The 18,549-nt window shown below is 41.0% G+C and overlaps 1 protein-coding gene across 1 annotated transcript in view; it reads right to left on the bottom strand.

Moving 5' to 3' along the window:
- The window catches only part of srcin1b (SRC kinase signaling inhibitor 1b), a 51,090-nt gene that overhangs the window by 26,221 nt on the left and 6,320 nt on the right, over positions 1 to 18,549 (bottom strand). The window contains exons 2-3 of the mRNA XM_053618212.1: positions 11,647 to 11,872; positions 4,864 to 4,887 (exon numbers count right to left, since the gene is read on the bottom strand). Of these exons, the coding sequence (XP_053474187.1) occupies positions 4,864 to 4,887; positions 11,647 to 11,835 (213 nt within the window). The 5' untranslated portion in view covers positions 11,836 to 11,872. The remainder of the gene's footprint in view (positions 1 to 4,863; positions 4,888 to 11,646; positions 11,873 to 18,549) is intronic.

Here is an 18,549-nt window from a genome sequence, read left to right as displayed (position 1 = left end):
CCATCCCAAATCTGAGGAACATTCAGGGTTTCAATGTATAACCATCGTTCCATCAGCTGAAGCCCATTTCTAAATGCAGCTTAGCTGTGCAGTAATACAATAATCCATAAAATAGCCTACTTAGTTCCAGTATTCTGGTCTTCAACTTTGTAGCATCCTAGCAACTGTTCCTGCTTACTAAAGTATATGATCCTGTGGCCAAGAGAAAGGCTCAACCAACCTTTGTTTAAAAAAAAAATTAAGTATACAATTCAAGTGGTCAGAGAGTGTAGTATCTTCACAAGGTGCAATATCTTAAAGGCAAAGACTTAAAAATCCCTGTGAGTACTTTGCTGGTGTACTTCCCAATCTTCAGTACCAAGAGAGTTTGAATCCCATTTCTCAGCATGAAGATTTCACAACCCAGCTACTCTTTCCCTGCTGAAATGGATGGGTTTTTGAACGAGAATCACATTGAAGGAGAAATCTTGAAGGAGAGGTTTGTCGGATAGGCAGTACCAGTCCAAATGGAAGATCTCTTCTAGCTTCTTCAGAAAGCCACAGCAAGAGAAACTGGGCCCTTCTCAGCCATACAGCAGATGGGAAGGCCTGTGGTCAGACAACAAAGTACCATGGCTGCTGCTCTAGTTTTTCTGGAACTGCTCTGAGGGATACTAAAGCACTTCCTCCCACCAGACGTTGGACCATATTTGGTGCACTAACCCGGCTGGAGTACTGTAGGTCAAGAATCTTAACGGCCATCTGCTTCCGTCTCCACTTCCAGGATGTCTGCAGAGAAGAACACTGATTTGGTCCCCCACTTTTCCTTGGGGAACCCCCAGTGATTTCATAGATTAGTGAGAGAAGTCTAATTCTAGGGCAAATGATTTAACTTAATACCCATTAGTTTACCAAATAGGTGGTGGTGTTTGATTGGTAATCAATAAACTTATGGTAAAATTAGAAGAGAAACTTTTGCCAGACTGGATTTTTAATTCTAATGATTACGAGTCTTTATTTATCACATACATATGCACAGTGAAATTCTTTTCTTAGCATACCCCAGCATGTCAGGAAGTTGGGGTCAGAGTGCAGGGTCAGCCATGATACAGTGCCCCTGGAGAAGAGAGGGTTAAGGGCCTTGCTCAAGGGCCCAGCAGTGGTAGCTTGGCAGTGCTAGGGCTTGAACCCCCGACCTTCCGATCAGTAACCCAGAGCCTTAACCGCCAGGCCACCAACTTCTATATATATATATATGTTTTTTTTAAACATAGGAACCTACCTCCTGAACAATATTTAAAGGTAATTTCCTAAAGGGACAGAAAGAATCAAATCTAATCAAATTCGAATCAGCTGCCAAAGTACATGTTCTAGAAGTCTTGAAGAAATGGTCTTGGAGGCTGGTTGCAGCTTAGAAAAAGGTCTTTGACGGCACACAGAAGAGATTTCAGTATGTTCAAGACCATAAAGCTTGATGTGATAGAAAGCCTTGAGTGGTGAGTCCAATTTTGTGATTTTATTCCCCCACAAAAGCAGCAGTATGTCAGAAAAAGAGCCTATGAGACGTATAAGTCTGCAGGTTTCTCTGACAGCTGTCATGGTCCGGGGTGCATTTCAGACAGCGATGTAGGAAATGTGGTGCAGATCAATCGGATGATGAACGCTGAGGAAATATGAACAGATTTTGATTTATCATGCAGTACCTTTGGGAAAATAACCGAGTGGTAAAAACGTTCTTCCAGCATGATAATGACTCCCTGAACACACTGCAAACACAATTAAAACCCACTTGAAGCAAAAGACAGATGGCCAAACAGTACTAAATCGGGCACCTCAGACCAGAAATAAACATTGTTAAAGCTGTGTGAGATCACTTGGGCAGCTTACATCAAAAGAAAAGTTATAGCAAATTGTTGCTGAAGGATTCCAGCAAGTAAATACACAATATGGCCAAAACTGTGTGAACCCATACTGTATGAAGTTCTTCCCTAAACTGTTGTCACAAAGTTGGAAGAACACAACTGTATCGAATGTCTTTGTATGTTGTATCATTACAATTTCACTTCACTGGAATTAAGAGAAACCTGTTTGAGTGTGACAGTGCCCCTGTGCACTAAGTGCGGTCCATGAAGACATGGTTTGCCAAGGTTGGAGTGGAAGAACCCAAGTTGCCTGAGCCTTGATCTCAACCCAACACTTCTGAGATGAACTGGAACACCAATTGCACTCCAGGCCTCCTTGCCCGACTTCAGTGCCTGACCTCACTAATGCTCTTGTATCTGAATGGACAAACATCTACAACCACGTTCTAACCCAAATTTAGTAGCACGCCTTCCCAGAAGAGTGGAGGTTACTATAGTATAAGAACTCAATCTGGAATGGCATGTTCAAAATGGATGTATGGGTGTGATGGTCAGGTGACCAACTGTTTCCAAACACATCACCAATGCCCACAATTCCCAACCAGAATACTTCATAAAACAAGGAATATCTATAGCAATGCTAAATTAACCAGTGTTACCCAGGCTTCTGTAATCATCAACTTTTGTGTAATTATGACTTATAGTATAAGTATATTGTCATATGCAGGGATATTAGTTAGTAAAATACATTAGACATATTATTAACTTTGTAATGGGAATTAGCCAAACGGTTCCTATTAATCACTGTAAGGAATAAAACATGTTGGGGACACAGAAATTTGGCAACACTAACAATTTAACATCTGCAAATCAAGTTAGTTACTGTTATCGGTTTTTCCTGTTATCGACTCTTCCATTGTGAATATGGATTCACAATCTATTCAGTGTAGAATTAGCTGAACTGTGGTATCTTGTTGTATAATGAGATACTTGAAAATTCAGTACATCAGTGCTTCCTTGTTTTCTTGTAGGCAGCAGGATACAGAGACAGGAATTATAAAGGGCATTAAACCACAGCTTGTTACCACAAGGTCATCACGAAAGATCACAAGACTCCTGTGGGGAAACTTTAAATCCCATTAGAAAACCATCAAATTCATACAGAATCAATCCCAGCTCAGCATTTAAACCATTAAGAGGGGAAATTTTTCACAGGTCCTTTGGATGGTTAAAGTTCTTCGCTTTCTTACGAGGAACCTTTCCACAAAGGGAAACCCACTGTCATGTGGAGGGTTGGAAAATAGTTGTGTAATTGTACTTAAGTACTATTTGGAAGATTTGTACTCAAGTATTATTGAAATGTCTTCTTGATGTCTTCTTCAATTAAATTTACAAAATATATAACATTTTGTGCCTCTTACATTTTCATTTGGACCTTTCATTTTGACTTGTTACAAATCTCAAATGCCATGAGATTTTTTTTTCTTAGTAAGATGCTGTCTTTTGCTGGATTCTATAATACATATTTAGAACTCATCATTAAATCTAAAGAAGTATGTTGCGTTAACTTTTTTAAATTTATTTTTTTAAGAGTTTTGTAAATGATCACGCTAGATAAGTTTTAGAAATTAGCTAGCTAGTTACATTTTTTGTGAAATTAGCTAGGTAAATTAGTTATGTCTTTAAGTTTTGTAAATTAGCTAGCTAGTTGAATTCTGTAAAATAGCTTGCTAGTTAAGTTTTGTTTATGGTACTAATATGCATTAGCATTCAATTCAACAGGGTTATAAAACTTAAGATTTATTGCTTAAATAGTACTTAAGTGCTATTTTTTTAAACATTCATTTACTTATTACAAATCTCAACACCATGATGATTTGTCTTTTATTTCTTTTTCTTAGTATGATGTTGTCTTTTGTTGGAGTTGCTGATTCATGCAGAATATTAAAATGAAATAGCGGCCTTTTAACTTCACCATAACATCTAAAGAAGCATGTTGTTCGACTTTACTGTAAGTTCAACTTTAAGTTTGGTGAATTAGCTAGTTAAGTTATACAATTTTAGCTAGTTAAAGTAGCTAGCTAGTTGAGTCTTTGACAAAATACCTACACTTTTACTTAAGTATACGTTCTCTGGTTAAGTAGCATGCACATAGTGGGGCAAGAATTAAATTGACACGATGAGGCCATTGATTAACTGCAAAATGTGAGTGTTCATTAGTAACATAACAAAGGTCGCATAGCTTTGACACACGGCTGTTCATAATACAGCGTCCTTCTTATTCAGAGTAGCCTTTATGTAAGAGTCCTAGAAATCCTTCTCTTCCTTGAAGAGAACATATTTGAATTAAAAGCTTCAAATGATATACTTTTGCTAAGATTCTAATAAAGTAACCTAGCAACTGTTTCTAAAGGAGGCAATTAAACTTTCTGTGTGGTGCTAAATGAACATGCACTGTGGATGTGTATGAGGCTCCACGCTCCGTCGTTAGACCCTCCCTGCATATTCAGCAACTCTATTCTTCCTCTTCTCTCTAACGGCAGAATAATTCATGTGCTAAACTCGTCGGGTAAATGAATTGTCCTGCTGCTTACAACCCATAATGTGATGATATAGCAAACACAGGAGTGATTACTGAATATATTACAGAGTGAATAATCCAGGCTGTGTGCCGCCGTGTAGCGAATGGTCTGTTTGTCTCTTATCGAGTTACTTCTGTTAGATGCTATTGTTAAAAACGAAAAATTCTTGATTCTGGCCAAAAAAAAGTGTTGATTCATTTTCTACCTCCGGCTACAACGTGAATCACATAAACATATCAACATGCTCTTTTGCATACGTTATCGTTTCTATAGTAACAGCTCGTTCACAGGGATGTGTACGGTGGATGCTATACGTTAAATATCACCATCTTTGAGATGTGCGGTTATTGGACAAGGGAAAGACATGAAACAATGAATCATCAACAAAATAAAGAAATACATTTATTTATCTATTAGACATAGACTTTCAGAGTACTGACCTTAAAGCTCCAGTAATGTGGTTGCTGAGAGAGAGAGAAAGAGAGAGAAAGTTAAACCTTTCACATTCATTTAAACAAAATTTTTGTCTTGTCCTAGGAAGAATGAGCAAATAAAAATAGTCAAGACACAATGGGGGGTGGGGGGAAGCGGGGGGGGGGGGATAGATGTGACACAGGCTTTAGCAATTTAAATCGACCAGTTCTCACCCATTCTTTATGACGATTCTCACGATTACAATTCATACAGGTGAAAACACACACACACACACACACACACACACTCACACACACACCATGATAAAGGCTTAACACACTCTCTGTTGAATCTTAGTCACATAGACATACAAACAGATGGTGAGAACGGCTGCTGGCCTTTATTATAAAGGCTAATTGCAAAGCAACCTGACTGCCTTGTGGCCATACACCTACATAGTAGCAACGTGAGAGTATGTACACAAACACACACACACACACACACATACGCACAGAAAGAGAGAGAGAAAGAGACGATCATTTGAATGCATTTAAGCATATTCACCTCAGGCAAATGCGCCTTTAGGTGAATGAGACATAAACCCGTAAAGAAATCCGACACGCGCGCGCACACACACACACACACACACACACGTACAGTATACAAACACATGCTGCTAGTTACAAACCAGAACAAATCAGAACGCTACATTACGTACTTGTCTAACGATCATATACTTGTTCGTTTGTTTCCCTTAAGGCTAATTCACATCACACCACACTGCACCATTTCGTTTTTGTACACCTACATGGAGAAACAACGAAAACTCACAATCTCATGTAAGGTTTTTTGTTTGTTTGTTTGTTTTTTTAAGGTGAACGGTTTTGTTATCAGTATTAAGACTGTATAAACAGATTCTCAGTCTCCCATGTGGTAACTAGCTGGGAAAATGTTAGCACATAGCTAGCTCTTGATCTAAACTTGATCTGTTCATCAATAACCAATAATATCTGACGTGTCAAGTTTGAATATAGGGTTAGTCTGTATCGATGCGTTTAACTAGCTAGCATCATATCTTATTATATTCCATGAGCTACCTTTTATTTCTTTCTTTTTTTAGGTTTCTAGGCAACCAAAACCTGAGGCTTGGGACTTTGACTTTCCTGAGGAGCTTATCAGCGTATGATTCATCCAGCCCTGCAAGCTCATCCAGAAGTTCTATTGAAAGCTTTAACCTTCCAGATTATTATCCAGCGATCCATCGTGAAGCAGATTATTCTGTAACTACTATGATTTTTTTTTTAGTAGCTACTGTAGGGAGACTAATAGGAAAGAAATGTGGTTCTGAGGGACATAGCAGCTGACGCCTGAAGCTCTGTGTGCTTGATCGAACAAAATAAACACTACCCAGAGCATGGTATAGTCACTGGATCAGGAAAATATATATATATATATATATATATATATATATATATATATATATATATATCTTGTATTCTGTCTTTAATAGTTATAAGTGAGTTTTATAAGCATGATAGTTATTGAGAAAGTTTGAGGCTGTTTCGCGATGTCAGCCAAAACTGTGGAAGTAGGCGATTCTTGGCCACGTTTCATGAAGAAGAATACCAGAGTCTTTAGTCAAAGCTGGAAGCCTGACTTTTGGGACTAGTCTTGGGATATAATAACTTATTTTTACGTTTTTTGAACAACAGCCAAACACATCGTATGGTGCTTAAGGTCACAAACCACTTCCTTCAATGCCTACGCTAATGCTACAGCTTTCTACAGAGTACTTGTACAGTACTTATTTTTCGTATTGCTACCAGAACACGGATTTATCCTGATTATACGTATACTGATCGTTTAAGTATATCTCTTTAAGAAAATTCGGGCTTCCCGTCTAAAGAGACGTTTAGACTAAATTAAGAGTAATTTACAGGTTGAACGCACATGAACACCTCTACAAAGTCGTAATCGTGAGTGGGGAAACTCTGGATTTTCTCTCTGGCGTGTTGGTAAGAAAACACGGTGGAATCGACGGATGCGACGTCTGTAGTTAACGGTAAATTTGTTGAAATTGAGCGTTTACTCGTCTCAGAAGCGGATTTCAGTTATTGTGTTATTGACAGGCTTTTTTTTATTTACAATAAAACTAGATAAGTGCCTGCGCAAAGTACGATAGCATTGTACAATTCCGATATAATACGTAACGATAAAGTTTACCGTTTAAACTTCACCATGTAGCTAGCTGAACAGCGGAATGTGACGCGGGTGGCCATCTTGAACGAATCAACGGAATGGCTTTTTTTCTTTAGGCCCACCTCGTGAACATCGAAGAAGGAATAGTTCCTGCTGTTTTACACAATTTATGATCGGAAGTGTTGTTTCAAGTAAGTGCAAGATTTTGGGAAAGATGACGTGAGATCTTTTGAGGCTTCCGTTACTGGTTGGAAAGAGGTGCATTGTGGGAAATTTAATTAGTCTTCAAAGTATTCCTTTAAGGGAAGATGTAATTCAGGAAAAATCCCCATCTTGTAGGTGTAGTATAGTCATCTCAACCAAATGCACATGAGATCCTTCTCAGTTTGTTTCTCATTGTGTGTGTGTGTGTGTGTGTGTGTGTAAGAAATCAGGAAGCAGAGTTGAGGGATGAAATTGCGACACAGTCTGCATGCCAAGCAGGCTCATGTGCCCACCCATTCTGCCCTCTCTTCCTCTGCCATTCCCACACACACATACACACACACACACACACACACACACACACACACACACACACACACACACACACTTCTACACATTTTCATCTCTTTACGTCTCTGCCCAGCATGCCCCCTTTCTTTCTCTGTCTGTCTCTGTATGTCCCTCTTTCTAACACGCACACACACACACACACTCTCTCTTATACACACTGCGGCAGGCTTTCCAACCACACCTGCTGCCCACCTCATGCCCCCCACACACTATAACGACGACAACATTCTAGCCACTAGCCTATAAGCAATGCTATAAACAAAACACAACATAACACACACATACACACACACACACACACACACGCGCACACACACACACACACCTTTCCTTATCACAGTCCTCCTTCTCACCTGGTTAGATGATCATTATCCTCCACCTTATCCAAAACACAAACCAGTTAGGTAGACAATTTCAATCTCTCTCTCTCTCTCTCTCTCTCTCTCTCTCTCTCTCTCTCTCTGTTTGTTCAGTGCAAATTGTTCATGTCTTCATCGATTAATGAACGTAACATACCATTGCTAATTAATCCTCCTCCCTCGTGTGCCTCCTTCCACCCCTCCTCTCCTCCTTTTCCCTCTGTCTCTCCATCCGTCTCTCCGTTTCCAGGCTGCAGATCACAGAAAATCCCTTGCCTCTGGAGCTTTTCGCTTCTCTCTCTCTCTCTCTCTCTCTCTCTCTCTCTCTCTCTCCTTCTCTCTTCTTGTTCCCTCACTTGCCCCTTCCTTCCCTCCCTCCCTCCCTCCCTCCCTCCCTCACTCCCTCCCTCTCTCTCTCTCTCTCCCTCTCTCCCACTCACACTCTCACTCACTCACTCACTCACTCACTCACTCATTCATTCATTCATTCATTCACTTTCTCTCTGCCTTCTCTACCATTATGGACACCCATCATCCCCTTTCATCATCTTTCCCTGGTTATTACTTCTTCCCTCTGTCTCTATGTCTGTGTCGTTCTCCACCTTGCCGGTTCTCACCATGTGATCTTTTCGATCGCCTTATATGGGCGCCAGGTTGCCGTGGAAACGTCCGACTCCACCTGCCACCAACCCCTCCCTCCCCCCCTTCCCATTTCTGTTGCTAACAGCGGAGTACAAACAGATAGAGCAAACAGAAAGGAAGGCAAGGAAAGAGCACAGGGGATTAAAAAAAAAGAGGAGAGTTTTTTTTATTGAGAAAAAGGGAGTGAACCTGCCGAGAGAAGGTGACATGGGAAAGAAAGATACGTACAGAAGAGAAGGCAGAGAGAAAAGATCACATAGAAGAAGGCAGAAGAATCGGCAAAAATCCTAGGACTAGGTTGCAAAAGTAGAGGTTTTACATTTTATGCAAATTAGCTCAAAATCTGAATGGGCGGAGTTACAGTTGGGCATAGAGAATTTGTTCACACCAAGGGAAAAAAGTCTCAAGGACTAACAGTTCTGGAGACGTGGGCCAAAAAGTAAAACGCTACGGTAGAGTGTCACCATCAAGTCGATCAACCTCATCTCTCTTTCCTGAGTAGCAGGAGGGAGTTTAGTACTATCTACTGACCAAGCTTCACGTCTATTGACCAAGCTTCAGGCCTGCACCACTCATTTGAGAGCAGAAGAAGAAGAACAACAAAAAAAACAAGTGGTTCCAAGCATTAATGCTAGGCCCCCTATTTACTTAGCATGGATCGCAGCCACTGGATTAAAGCCACTAGCTTAACATACTTCTCATCTTTTGGCTCATCATATTTTTTTTTTATCATTTTGAGAGCCACCATTAGCTAAAGCAAATGAATACTTTCCAACCTAATGTCTATTCACTGTGTCTGTAGCATATATGTGAAAACCAGAGAAAAGAATTTCCACGGAAATATCCGTATTAATGGAAGTGAAGGGGAGTTGTCGAAATACATCAATAAAAGTCTGTGACATTTTTTTTTCCATTTTACTCTTTCGGCTGCTCTCGTTCGGGGTCACCACAAGAGATCACCCGTCCACAGATTTTATTCTGGCACGAGTTTCACACAAGATGCCCTTCATGACACGACCCTCCCCATTTTGGGACCGGTAATGAGAGTGCACTGACTCGTGCAACCCTCCCGTGGCTGGGGTTGGTCCCTTGACCAGGAATCAAACCTGTGCCACGGCAGTGAGCGCGCTGCATGCTAGCCACTAGTATACCAGGGAACCCAATAAAAGTCTGTGACTAAATAACACAAATTCAAAACTACCACCATTACGCACTAACAATAATAGTCTTAAGTTGAGGTAGACTTGGGATTCTTCCCAGCACTGGTTTTATCAGGTATTCACATGGGGCAATACAGCAAAAAGTGATTCAGATTTGTGGTGTCCATGCAACATCAGACAGAAACCAATCACAAACTCCTTCCTCCGAAAAAAAACAACTAGTTCCATTCTGGAAAAGAAGAATTAGACAGATTTAGAGCCTGATGAAGAGATACCTTTGTCTAGTGGTCAACAACTGCCATGAGAAGGGAAAGAGAAAGAATATGAAGAGAACGGAATGCAAGAACAGAGGAGAAATGTGCTGGGAATGGAGGGGAGGGGAAAAGAAGGATAGAGAAGGAATATCAAAAGGAGAGACAAAGGTGTAGGGATATGTAGGTGAAGGAAAGGATATGCTAGGAATGTGAAAGGAATGGAAAGGATAGGAAAGGAAGTATAGGAAGGAAAGAGAAGTATAGGGAAGGGATGGGAAAGATAGGAAGAGAAGGGAAGTATAGAGAAGGGAAGGGATGTGAAGGGAAGTATAGGGAAGAGAAGTATAGAGAAGTGAAGGAAAGTATAGGGAAGGGAAGTATAGGGAAGGGAAGGGATGTATAGGGAAGTATAGAGAAGGGAAGGGAAGTATAGAGAAGGGAAGTGTAAGGAAGGGAAGTATAGGAAAGGGAAGGGATGGGAAGTATAGGGAAGGGAAGGGAAGGGAAGGGATGGGAAGGGAAGGGAAGTATAGGGAAAGGAAGTATAGGGAAGTGAAGGGAAGGGAAGTATAGAGAAGGGATGGGAAGGGAAGTGTAAGGAAGGGAAGAGAAGTATAAGGAAAGGAAGTATAGGGAAGTGAAGGGAAGGGAAGGGAAGTATAGAGAAGGGATGGGAAGGGAAGTGTAAGGAAGGGAAGAGAAGTATAGGGAAACGAAGTATAGAGAAGTGAAGGGATGGGAAGGGAAGGGAAGTATAGAGAAGTGAAGGGAAGTATAGGGAAGGGAAGTATAGGGAAAGGAAGGGAAGTATAGAGAAGGGATGGGAAGGGGAGTATAGGGAAGGGAAGTAAAGAGAAGGGAAGGGAAGTATAGTGAAGGGAAGCATAAAGAAGGGAAGGGAAGTATAGAGAAGGGAAGGGAAGTATAGGGAAGGGAAAGCAAGAGAAGGCACAAAGAAAAGGGAATGGAAGGATTGATGAGAAATGTGAAGGGAAGGAAGGGGAAAGAAAGACTGAAGAAATGTCAAGGAAGGATAGAGAAAGGAATGGTTGCAAAGGTTGCAAAGGGAAGGGTACAAAAGTATAGGAAATGGAAGGATAGTGAGGGGATGTGAAAGAGGGGGAAGGGAAAGGACAGGTAGATGGGAAATGTGAAGGGAAGGGCTGGGGAAAAAAAGTTTGCTAGGGAAGGAAAGTGAACAGAAGGATAGGGATGGGGTGCAAAAGGAAGGGATGGGAATGAGTGAAAGTATAAGGATTGGAAGCAAAGAGAGTGAAGGGAAAGGATGGATAGTGAAGGGAAAGAGAGAGAAGGGATCTGAGAAGGAAGTGGACAGATAGATGGAGAAGGGAAGCATAGGGAAGCCATGTGAAAGATGGGGAAGGGAAAGCCAACATGACAAATATACACTGAGATACACAGTGTATCTTCTACTTTATATCACCCCCCTCCCACACACACACACACACACACACACACACGCACACACACACACACACTCATCTGCTGCCTCACACAGTCCTTCTTATAGCTATTCAAGACAACACTCCCTTCTCTGTAACAGCATGCCAAGTCATGTTTAACATGTTTTCATAGCAGCTCACACACACACACACACACACACACATACGAGTACATACCTGCTGGCGTGAACAATTGGCACTGACGAGGGTAGCAGCATGCTGAGGTGGATATTTGCCCCGCTGTCTCTCAGCATCCCCTGCATGCAGCTTGGCCATTGCCTCGACATCTGGGTTGGAGAAGCGGCGGGCCGCGTTGCCCAGTGTGTGGTACTGACGTTGGTATTCACCATGCTCTCCTCGCAGCATCCTTCTTCTGTCCTACCTTCCTCTCACCTGGCCAGATCTGTATGGTTAAAGGTCAACAGGTCAAAGGTCAGACATATAACAGGACAGATCAGAGTTCTACTGTTATAGCCCAGCTCTGTCGAAAAACATTCCTGATTCGGTGCTATTAGAGGAATAAAACGCTCCGGGACGAGCTATTAATGGAGAGTAATCAACTTTTGCGTATTATTAACAGCAACTCAGCTTCGCACCAGGCCGCATCGCACCAGCCCGTCATGTTTTATTCCTTACTTGTAGCTGATATCTTTCTGCTCTGGGGGTTTGGTTGCTTCTAGTATTGCACACACACACACACACACACATCAGCTAATACAGCTTTGGGCTACTGAGCTGTTGAGATTTAGAGATTTATATAGAAAATGGCAGCAGGAGAGGATGAGGGAGGGAGGAAAAAAAAGGAGGCGTCTTAAAATAAGAAGAAGATACGGAGCAGGAAATTGTCTGATGATGAGATTCAATCCGAACGCTGCTCGAGTCCGTGTCCTGACACCTAGCTGAGAGTAACATAAATCAATAAATAAACGAGCTGGTTGGTATTTCTAATTCACTTTTTTCTTTGCATGGTATTTCAGTGCTCATTTTATTTCAAAAGATGCCAGATTTTTTTTTCCGAAGTGCAACACGAAATCGATAACACAAACGCGAACCCAAAGCCGACAGCGACCGAGGGGTTAGTCAAGAGATACTCCGAGGTTAAAAATATATCGTCGAGGGGAAATAGAGCTCGGAATAAACACAAAGGATGGCAAGGCTTCACTACTAGGATATCTGTATGTAGCGTTTATATTTTCAGTGGAGGTTTTTTCGTTTAATTCATCTACATGTTTTGTTGTTGTTGTTTTTTTTTAAATTTGCGATGAACAATTGAATAAACTCAATGTCCAAATCAAGCTAGGTGGCAAGACCTTCTTCATCTTCAGTAAACGTTTTATCTTGATCAAGGTCACGGTCACGGTGTTTCCGGAGCCTATCCTGGTGCAACATCTAACCTGAACCCTAACCCAAACCCTAACCCTCATCCAGACCACCAGAGGGCACCCTCTCCTGAATTATAGCCCAGTTTCGATATTACTTCCATCTACTTGGAAGAAGCCGGAGAACTCAGAGGGAATCCCATGGGTAGCTAATGCGCATGGGTACAGCAGCCATGCTGCTTTAAATTCATTTCGTTTTGTATTTTATTTTATGTGTACATATTCTGAATATGTGTACGGTAGGGATGAACCTTCTAAACTCCAGTCATGTTTATATACTTGTATACTGTATCTAATTCCTATTTAATGTGTACATTTGCTGTACACACCATTGTCTTTTCATTTATGAATTTCATTTTTTTTTTCATAGTGGATGCTACTGTGGTACATCGTACTGTTTAAACTGTTTTTCAAATGCTGATAACACTGAAAATGGGTGTTAAGGAAGGATATAAACAGCAGGCGCTGGCGTCACACCAAACACATAAAATATCCAACCCACACACTTGCTGTGTTACAGTATATCTCTGAAATAAGAAATAAAGCATCACGTAGCACGCCTCTCCATCTTCGACACATTTAGAAGCCTAACCAATCATGCAAGATCACGCAGACTGATCACTACATCAGCCTTAAGGCTTATTCGGTATGGATTAATGCTTTGGGGACGGTTCTGTAGTGCCATTTTCAACCAGATTCAGCTGCTCGATTTGCACCCGAAACGAAACATCTCAAACTTCCACAGATCTAGTCCTCCAGAAATACAACGATTTGCTTCCTGGAGGTGATAGATGTGAGAAATGAATGAGAATTGATTGGCCCAGTTTCCGTTATTACTCATCATATTTCACAAAATTTGCACGCAAATATAATTTTTTTTACGCCTCCTTTGATCTAAGTCGGCGTATTTAGATATAGGTGTGATTTATGATTTTATTACCTCTGCTTCTTTTTAATAAAAAAAAAACACACTGGAACAAAATTGCTTTTACCGAAGAACGAGTTTGACGAATACTTCTTTGGCGTTTTTTGGGGGTTTTTTTGCGCAATTAAAAATCGTACTTCTATTCGAGAACCTTCCGAAGTACAATTACATTTCACTTAGGAAATAAGAACACGCAGAGCCGCAGTTACAAAAATAAATAAATTCTAACATAACACCTTGTGACCAATCAGAATTGAGAATGCAACACACTGTGGTATAATGTAAAGTAAACCCTTAAAAACGTGAAGCACCATTATAATAAATGAGTATTACTACAATATGTTTGTTGTCCATTTTTATAAAAACGTAATGTTCTGACATGCTTCAAGCGTTCTACGTAAATGTAGTATATTGTTGCTCTATAACCTGTCATCTGTACCCCATATTGCATGCACTACTTAAACATAATCAAGTCACAGTATAGGGTCAATCACTATTGCTCAGTCTGGTATTACTTGCTGCATCCTGTGTGTATATATATGAGTGTGTGTGTGTGTGTGTGTGTGTGTGTTAAAACATTTTTCCTGCTGTGTCAGACATCTTCGCAGCAGAAGGGCAGACAAGAGAGCAGCTTTCATGCTTGAGCCCTTACATACAAATTAGAGACAGGTGGCCGCATCGGTAAAACAACAACAACAACAAATAGGTACTTCCTTAATCATAAGGCTGGAGAAATAAATAAATAAATAAATAAATATGCAAATGAGAGTCGTTTGCAGCTCCTTGATATGTTTTCATTTAAAGGTGCCAAAGCCCCGCCTACTTGTTTTCTATTGGTTCAAATAGCTGAAAGTTATCAACTCACACGACGATGAAGTAAGTACTAAGAAGAAAATGTCTGACGTCCTTATGACATCCGTTCCCTTTTGCAAACAGTTTTGGGGGGGGGTTTTTGTTTTTGTTCCACCGGACAAAATTTTATTCGCATTCGTACTGAAAAACACTACACCTAAACTGTAAACGTTAATAAACTATTTATTAATCATTCCTATTTTGGGGTTATAAATGGCTTTTTTTTTGTTTCCTGACAGAAAAAAGTGTTGGGATCGAAGTCTTCCCAAAGTCACACATTAACATTTGGTGTGTTTATAATGTGCCGTTATATTGACAGATAAAAATAAATTAGATGGAGGGGGGGAAGGGGTGGAAATAGTCTAAAAAATTTGATTAATATCTCCGTTTTTCACTCCTTAGTCCTGGATTGTGGTTTTAACCACACTGCGTCTCGCAACAAATTCATAGGAATTCATTCATTTGTTCGTTCATTTATCTTCAGGACACGCTTGATCCTGTAGAGACTGATGAATGAGGAGTATGATCTAGTAATTAGTACGAATTAGCTAAGGATATAACTATAAACAGTTACACTAATACGCTAATAACCTCACCACTGTGCTTTCCTAATAGTTCCCAATCCCCCATTTTGTTCCTCCAACAGATCCTCTCGGTTTCATGACGAACGTTGATGTTTGTCAGAAACACGAGTTCGGATTAATCAACCTCACATCTCAGGTGACTCACACCTCCATAATCTCCCGCTATTCACAGCCCGTAGTAAACACCGTCTCACTGTCTGGCTTCGCGTAATTTATACTGTGATGGTGATGATGATAACGGGATGCCTGATTTATGTCTCTGTGGGCTGATTTTCTAAATCTCCTGTGGCAAATTAAAATTCTAGCCGTGACTGATAACATCTCTTTCTGTCTGTCTGTCTGTCTCTCTATTGCTTTTCCCCTATGTCCACCCCCACACACACTTCTCTCTCTGTCTCTCCTCCTTGTTCTCATACACACAATTGTTTGGAATATTCCACAAGGTGCATGTCCGTATCGCATCATCCGATTTTCCCGAGGATCACGGGAAGAAGAAACGCTCTCTCGTTCTTTTTGGAACTCCGAGAACGTTTACGCTAATATTCAAACTTTAGATTAGACTCTATGAAAAGTGCGTTTCTGACCTTCTCGGCTGACGGAGAGAACGCCAGAGGAACAAAACTGACACGTTGAACCGCACTAAGAACCGATAAAGGAGCCGTTCCCATCAAGAGAGATAGAGAAACGGCTGGAGCGATGGAAAAGCGGACGGATGGGTTTTTATCATGAGCCGCGTTTTGGGTCGGACGTAAGCGGGATGAGAAATGCCATGGCGGCCTTCGGAGTCTGCTAAGGACACTGAAATATGACATAATCCCAAACAAGGTCGTTACTTAGGCCCAAGCGTGGCGACAGCGAACGTCTTCGCTGTCATAAATCCACATGGCTGCTGTGTACACAGCCTTGGCCCGTTAAATGACACAGGGGGGAAAATAAAAAGACAGAGCAAGAGAGAGAGAGAGAGAGAGAGAGAGAGAGTGTTGCTTGACAGGGATAAAGGATTATGAGTGCTGGATTAATGAACAGGTGAATTTAAAACAAACTGATCATTAGATTGAAGGTTTAACTGTGGACGTCTGGTGACTCAGAGGCTCGCAACGCTTCAGGGTCTTTTTTGACCGTTGCATTTTTGGGTTTTGAATAAATCTCACCTGCTGGAAAATAGAAAAGAATTCACTGAAGGGGAAAGGACAGGGGACTTGAAAGCAAAAAAATGAATTGCAAACACAACGGTAGATATTTGCACACATCTGTTCTCTCTGTTCATATTAACCTGCTCGATAGGGGAAGAGTGGACACCGCAGAGAATTTTGTGCTGACGACACGGACAAGAAGCCGCTGGAAGAACTTTAAAGGCTAATTCGGTTTTAATTGGCATCAGTGGTGAAACAGCATGACATGGACACACACACACAGGGCTTTGGGCGCTGGCTGCTCCTGATTCAGGTCCAATCTTGTGTGTTCACACCTGCCAGCAGCACTTTTCCGAGCCATTTAATAACCGACCGAGTCGACGGAGATACACTCATGAACGTGAAATGCTGCATGACTGGCTCAGTGTTGGGAACGAACTCTTTCCAAAGTCCTACAGCGCTGTACCAGTTGTTACACACATTAATACATGAATAAATAAATGCGTCATTATACTGACAAATAAAAACGTATGGGTATGGCACGAACAATTGGATTGGGTTTGCGTTTTTCAATTCTTCTATACTTCAATAACGAAGTATGTTTTGAAAATAGATCTCCATCGCTGTCCTTAAAAGCACGACGCAAATGAAATAATGCACCATTTAGGGCTGGAAGTCGTTATGTTAGACCCTATTTAGTGCACGTACAGGTATGTACAGTAGGACCACCGATTACGTGCTTTTTAATTTCAGATTTTAATCGAAATTTCAGACTGAACGTAAATAAAAGTCCATAAAAAGCAATTCACTGAAGGGGAAAGGACGCAGGACGTGAAAGACATTCTGCGAGCGATATTTAGCAAGACGAACTGACCTGTGGATTTACAAGCCTTGGATCTGTGAGCTAATCGAAAACACAAAGGTGGGATTGTCATCTCTTTGGTCAGGAAAATCAAACAGAGCTGCTGCTCAATATTATAATTAAATAATGTCAAGGGGCCTTCTAGACAGTTCTTAGCCATGTTGGCGACTCTGTGCTATATATATTAGTTTAACTTGATGAACGGCGCCAATAATTCTGGAGTGACGGTATATGAGTCACTAACTTCTTCCTACTTTCAAGATCTGTATTTCAAACATCAGCGTAGGGTTTATACAGTAGGTGCCTCCTCATTCATCCTTGTATCGCTGGCCTGGGGGCGTGGCCAAGATAGCCGCCAAGTGCACTGATCTTTGTATAAAGACTTGACCAAACCAAGAACTGTTTTTTTTTCTTTAATCACTAACATAAAATGAGTTAAGAGCATCCATGTGATACCATTTAAATAAACATTTCTTCTACAGTCTTCTTAATATAATATAATACTTTTAATTAGCGCTGTTTTTTTCATAAATGACGGAATAAAAACAGCCCTTGATGGGACACTTAGACTACTTAATGCACACAGAGCCCCAGGCTACAAACCACTCATCATTCTCTCTCTCTCTCTCACTCTCTCGGAGGAGGAAAATGTCTCTTTAACCTTTGACCTTGATGACAGGCTGCCTGCTGAGGGAGAGTAATGCTAATGTTAAAAAAATTAATTCATTAAATAAAACCCGCAAGGACACACACTTATAATAGTATGAGGAATCAGGCATTTAATTAAAATTTACAGATATTCCTACAGCCACACTACATACTACAGGTACTTCTCTAATGTCGAGTCCTACAGCCCTAATCGAGTGTTAATATCTCAAGTCACCACTTTCACATTTCAGATATGCTTTTTTTTGCCCATTCATCATCCTCTACAAGTGTCTCGAACCCTATTAGACGTTCCAGGAGGAGGCTCGGGAGGGGAGGGGAGGGCAACATTTACGGTTTAGCTGCAGCATTAATGGCTTTTCACCCCTCAGGACAAATGCAAATAAAATCCTCCCAAGAGAAAACGTCATTCACTGAAGGGGAAAGGACGTGTGACATGAAAGGCATGCATTTACTTCCGCTAGAGTTCATTTTTGTTCACATCTCGGTCTTGTAAGCCGATAGAAAACAAGTGGGCGAGGGGACTGTACCATCCCATCCAACAACATACATTAGGGTGGTATACACTCCCGCCTGCTAGGGTCTTCGTTTTAGCACCTCTGGGTTATGAACGTTGGGGGGTGCCAATATTTTTGTGAAAACCAGTGATTTGCAGAGAAAATAATATTAAGAAATGAAA

This window comes from Ictalurus furcatus, chromosome 1, assembly GCF_023375685.1.
Source record: "Ictalurus furcatus strain D&B chromosome 1, Billie_1.0, whole genome shotgun sequence".
Taxonomy (NCBI): domain Eukaryota; kingdom Metazoa; phylum Chordata; class Actinopteri; order Siluriformes; family Ictaluridae; genus Ictalurus; species Ictalurus furcatus.
Note: the sequence above shows the minus strand (reverse complement) of the source record. Positions and strands in the feature narration are given on the sequence as shown.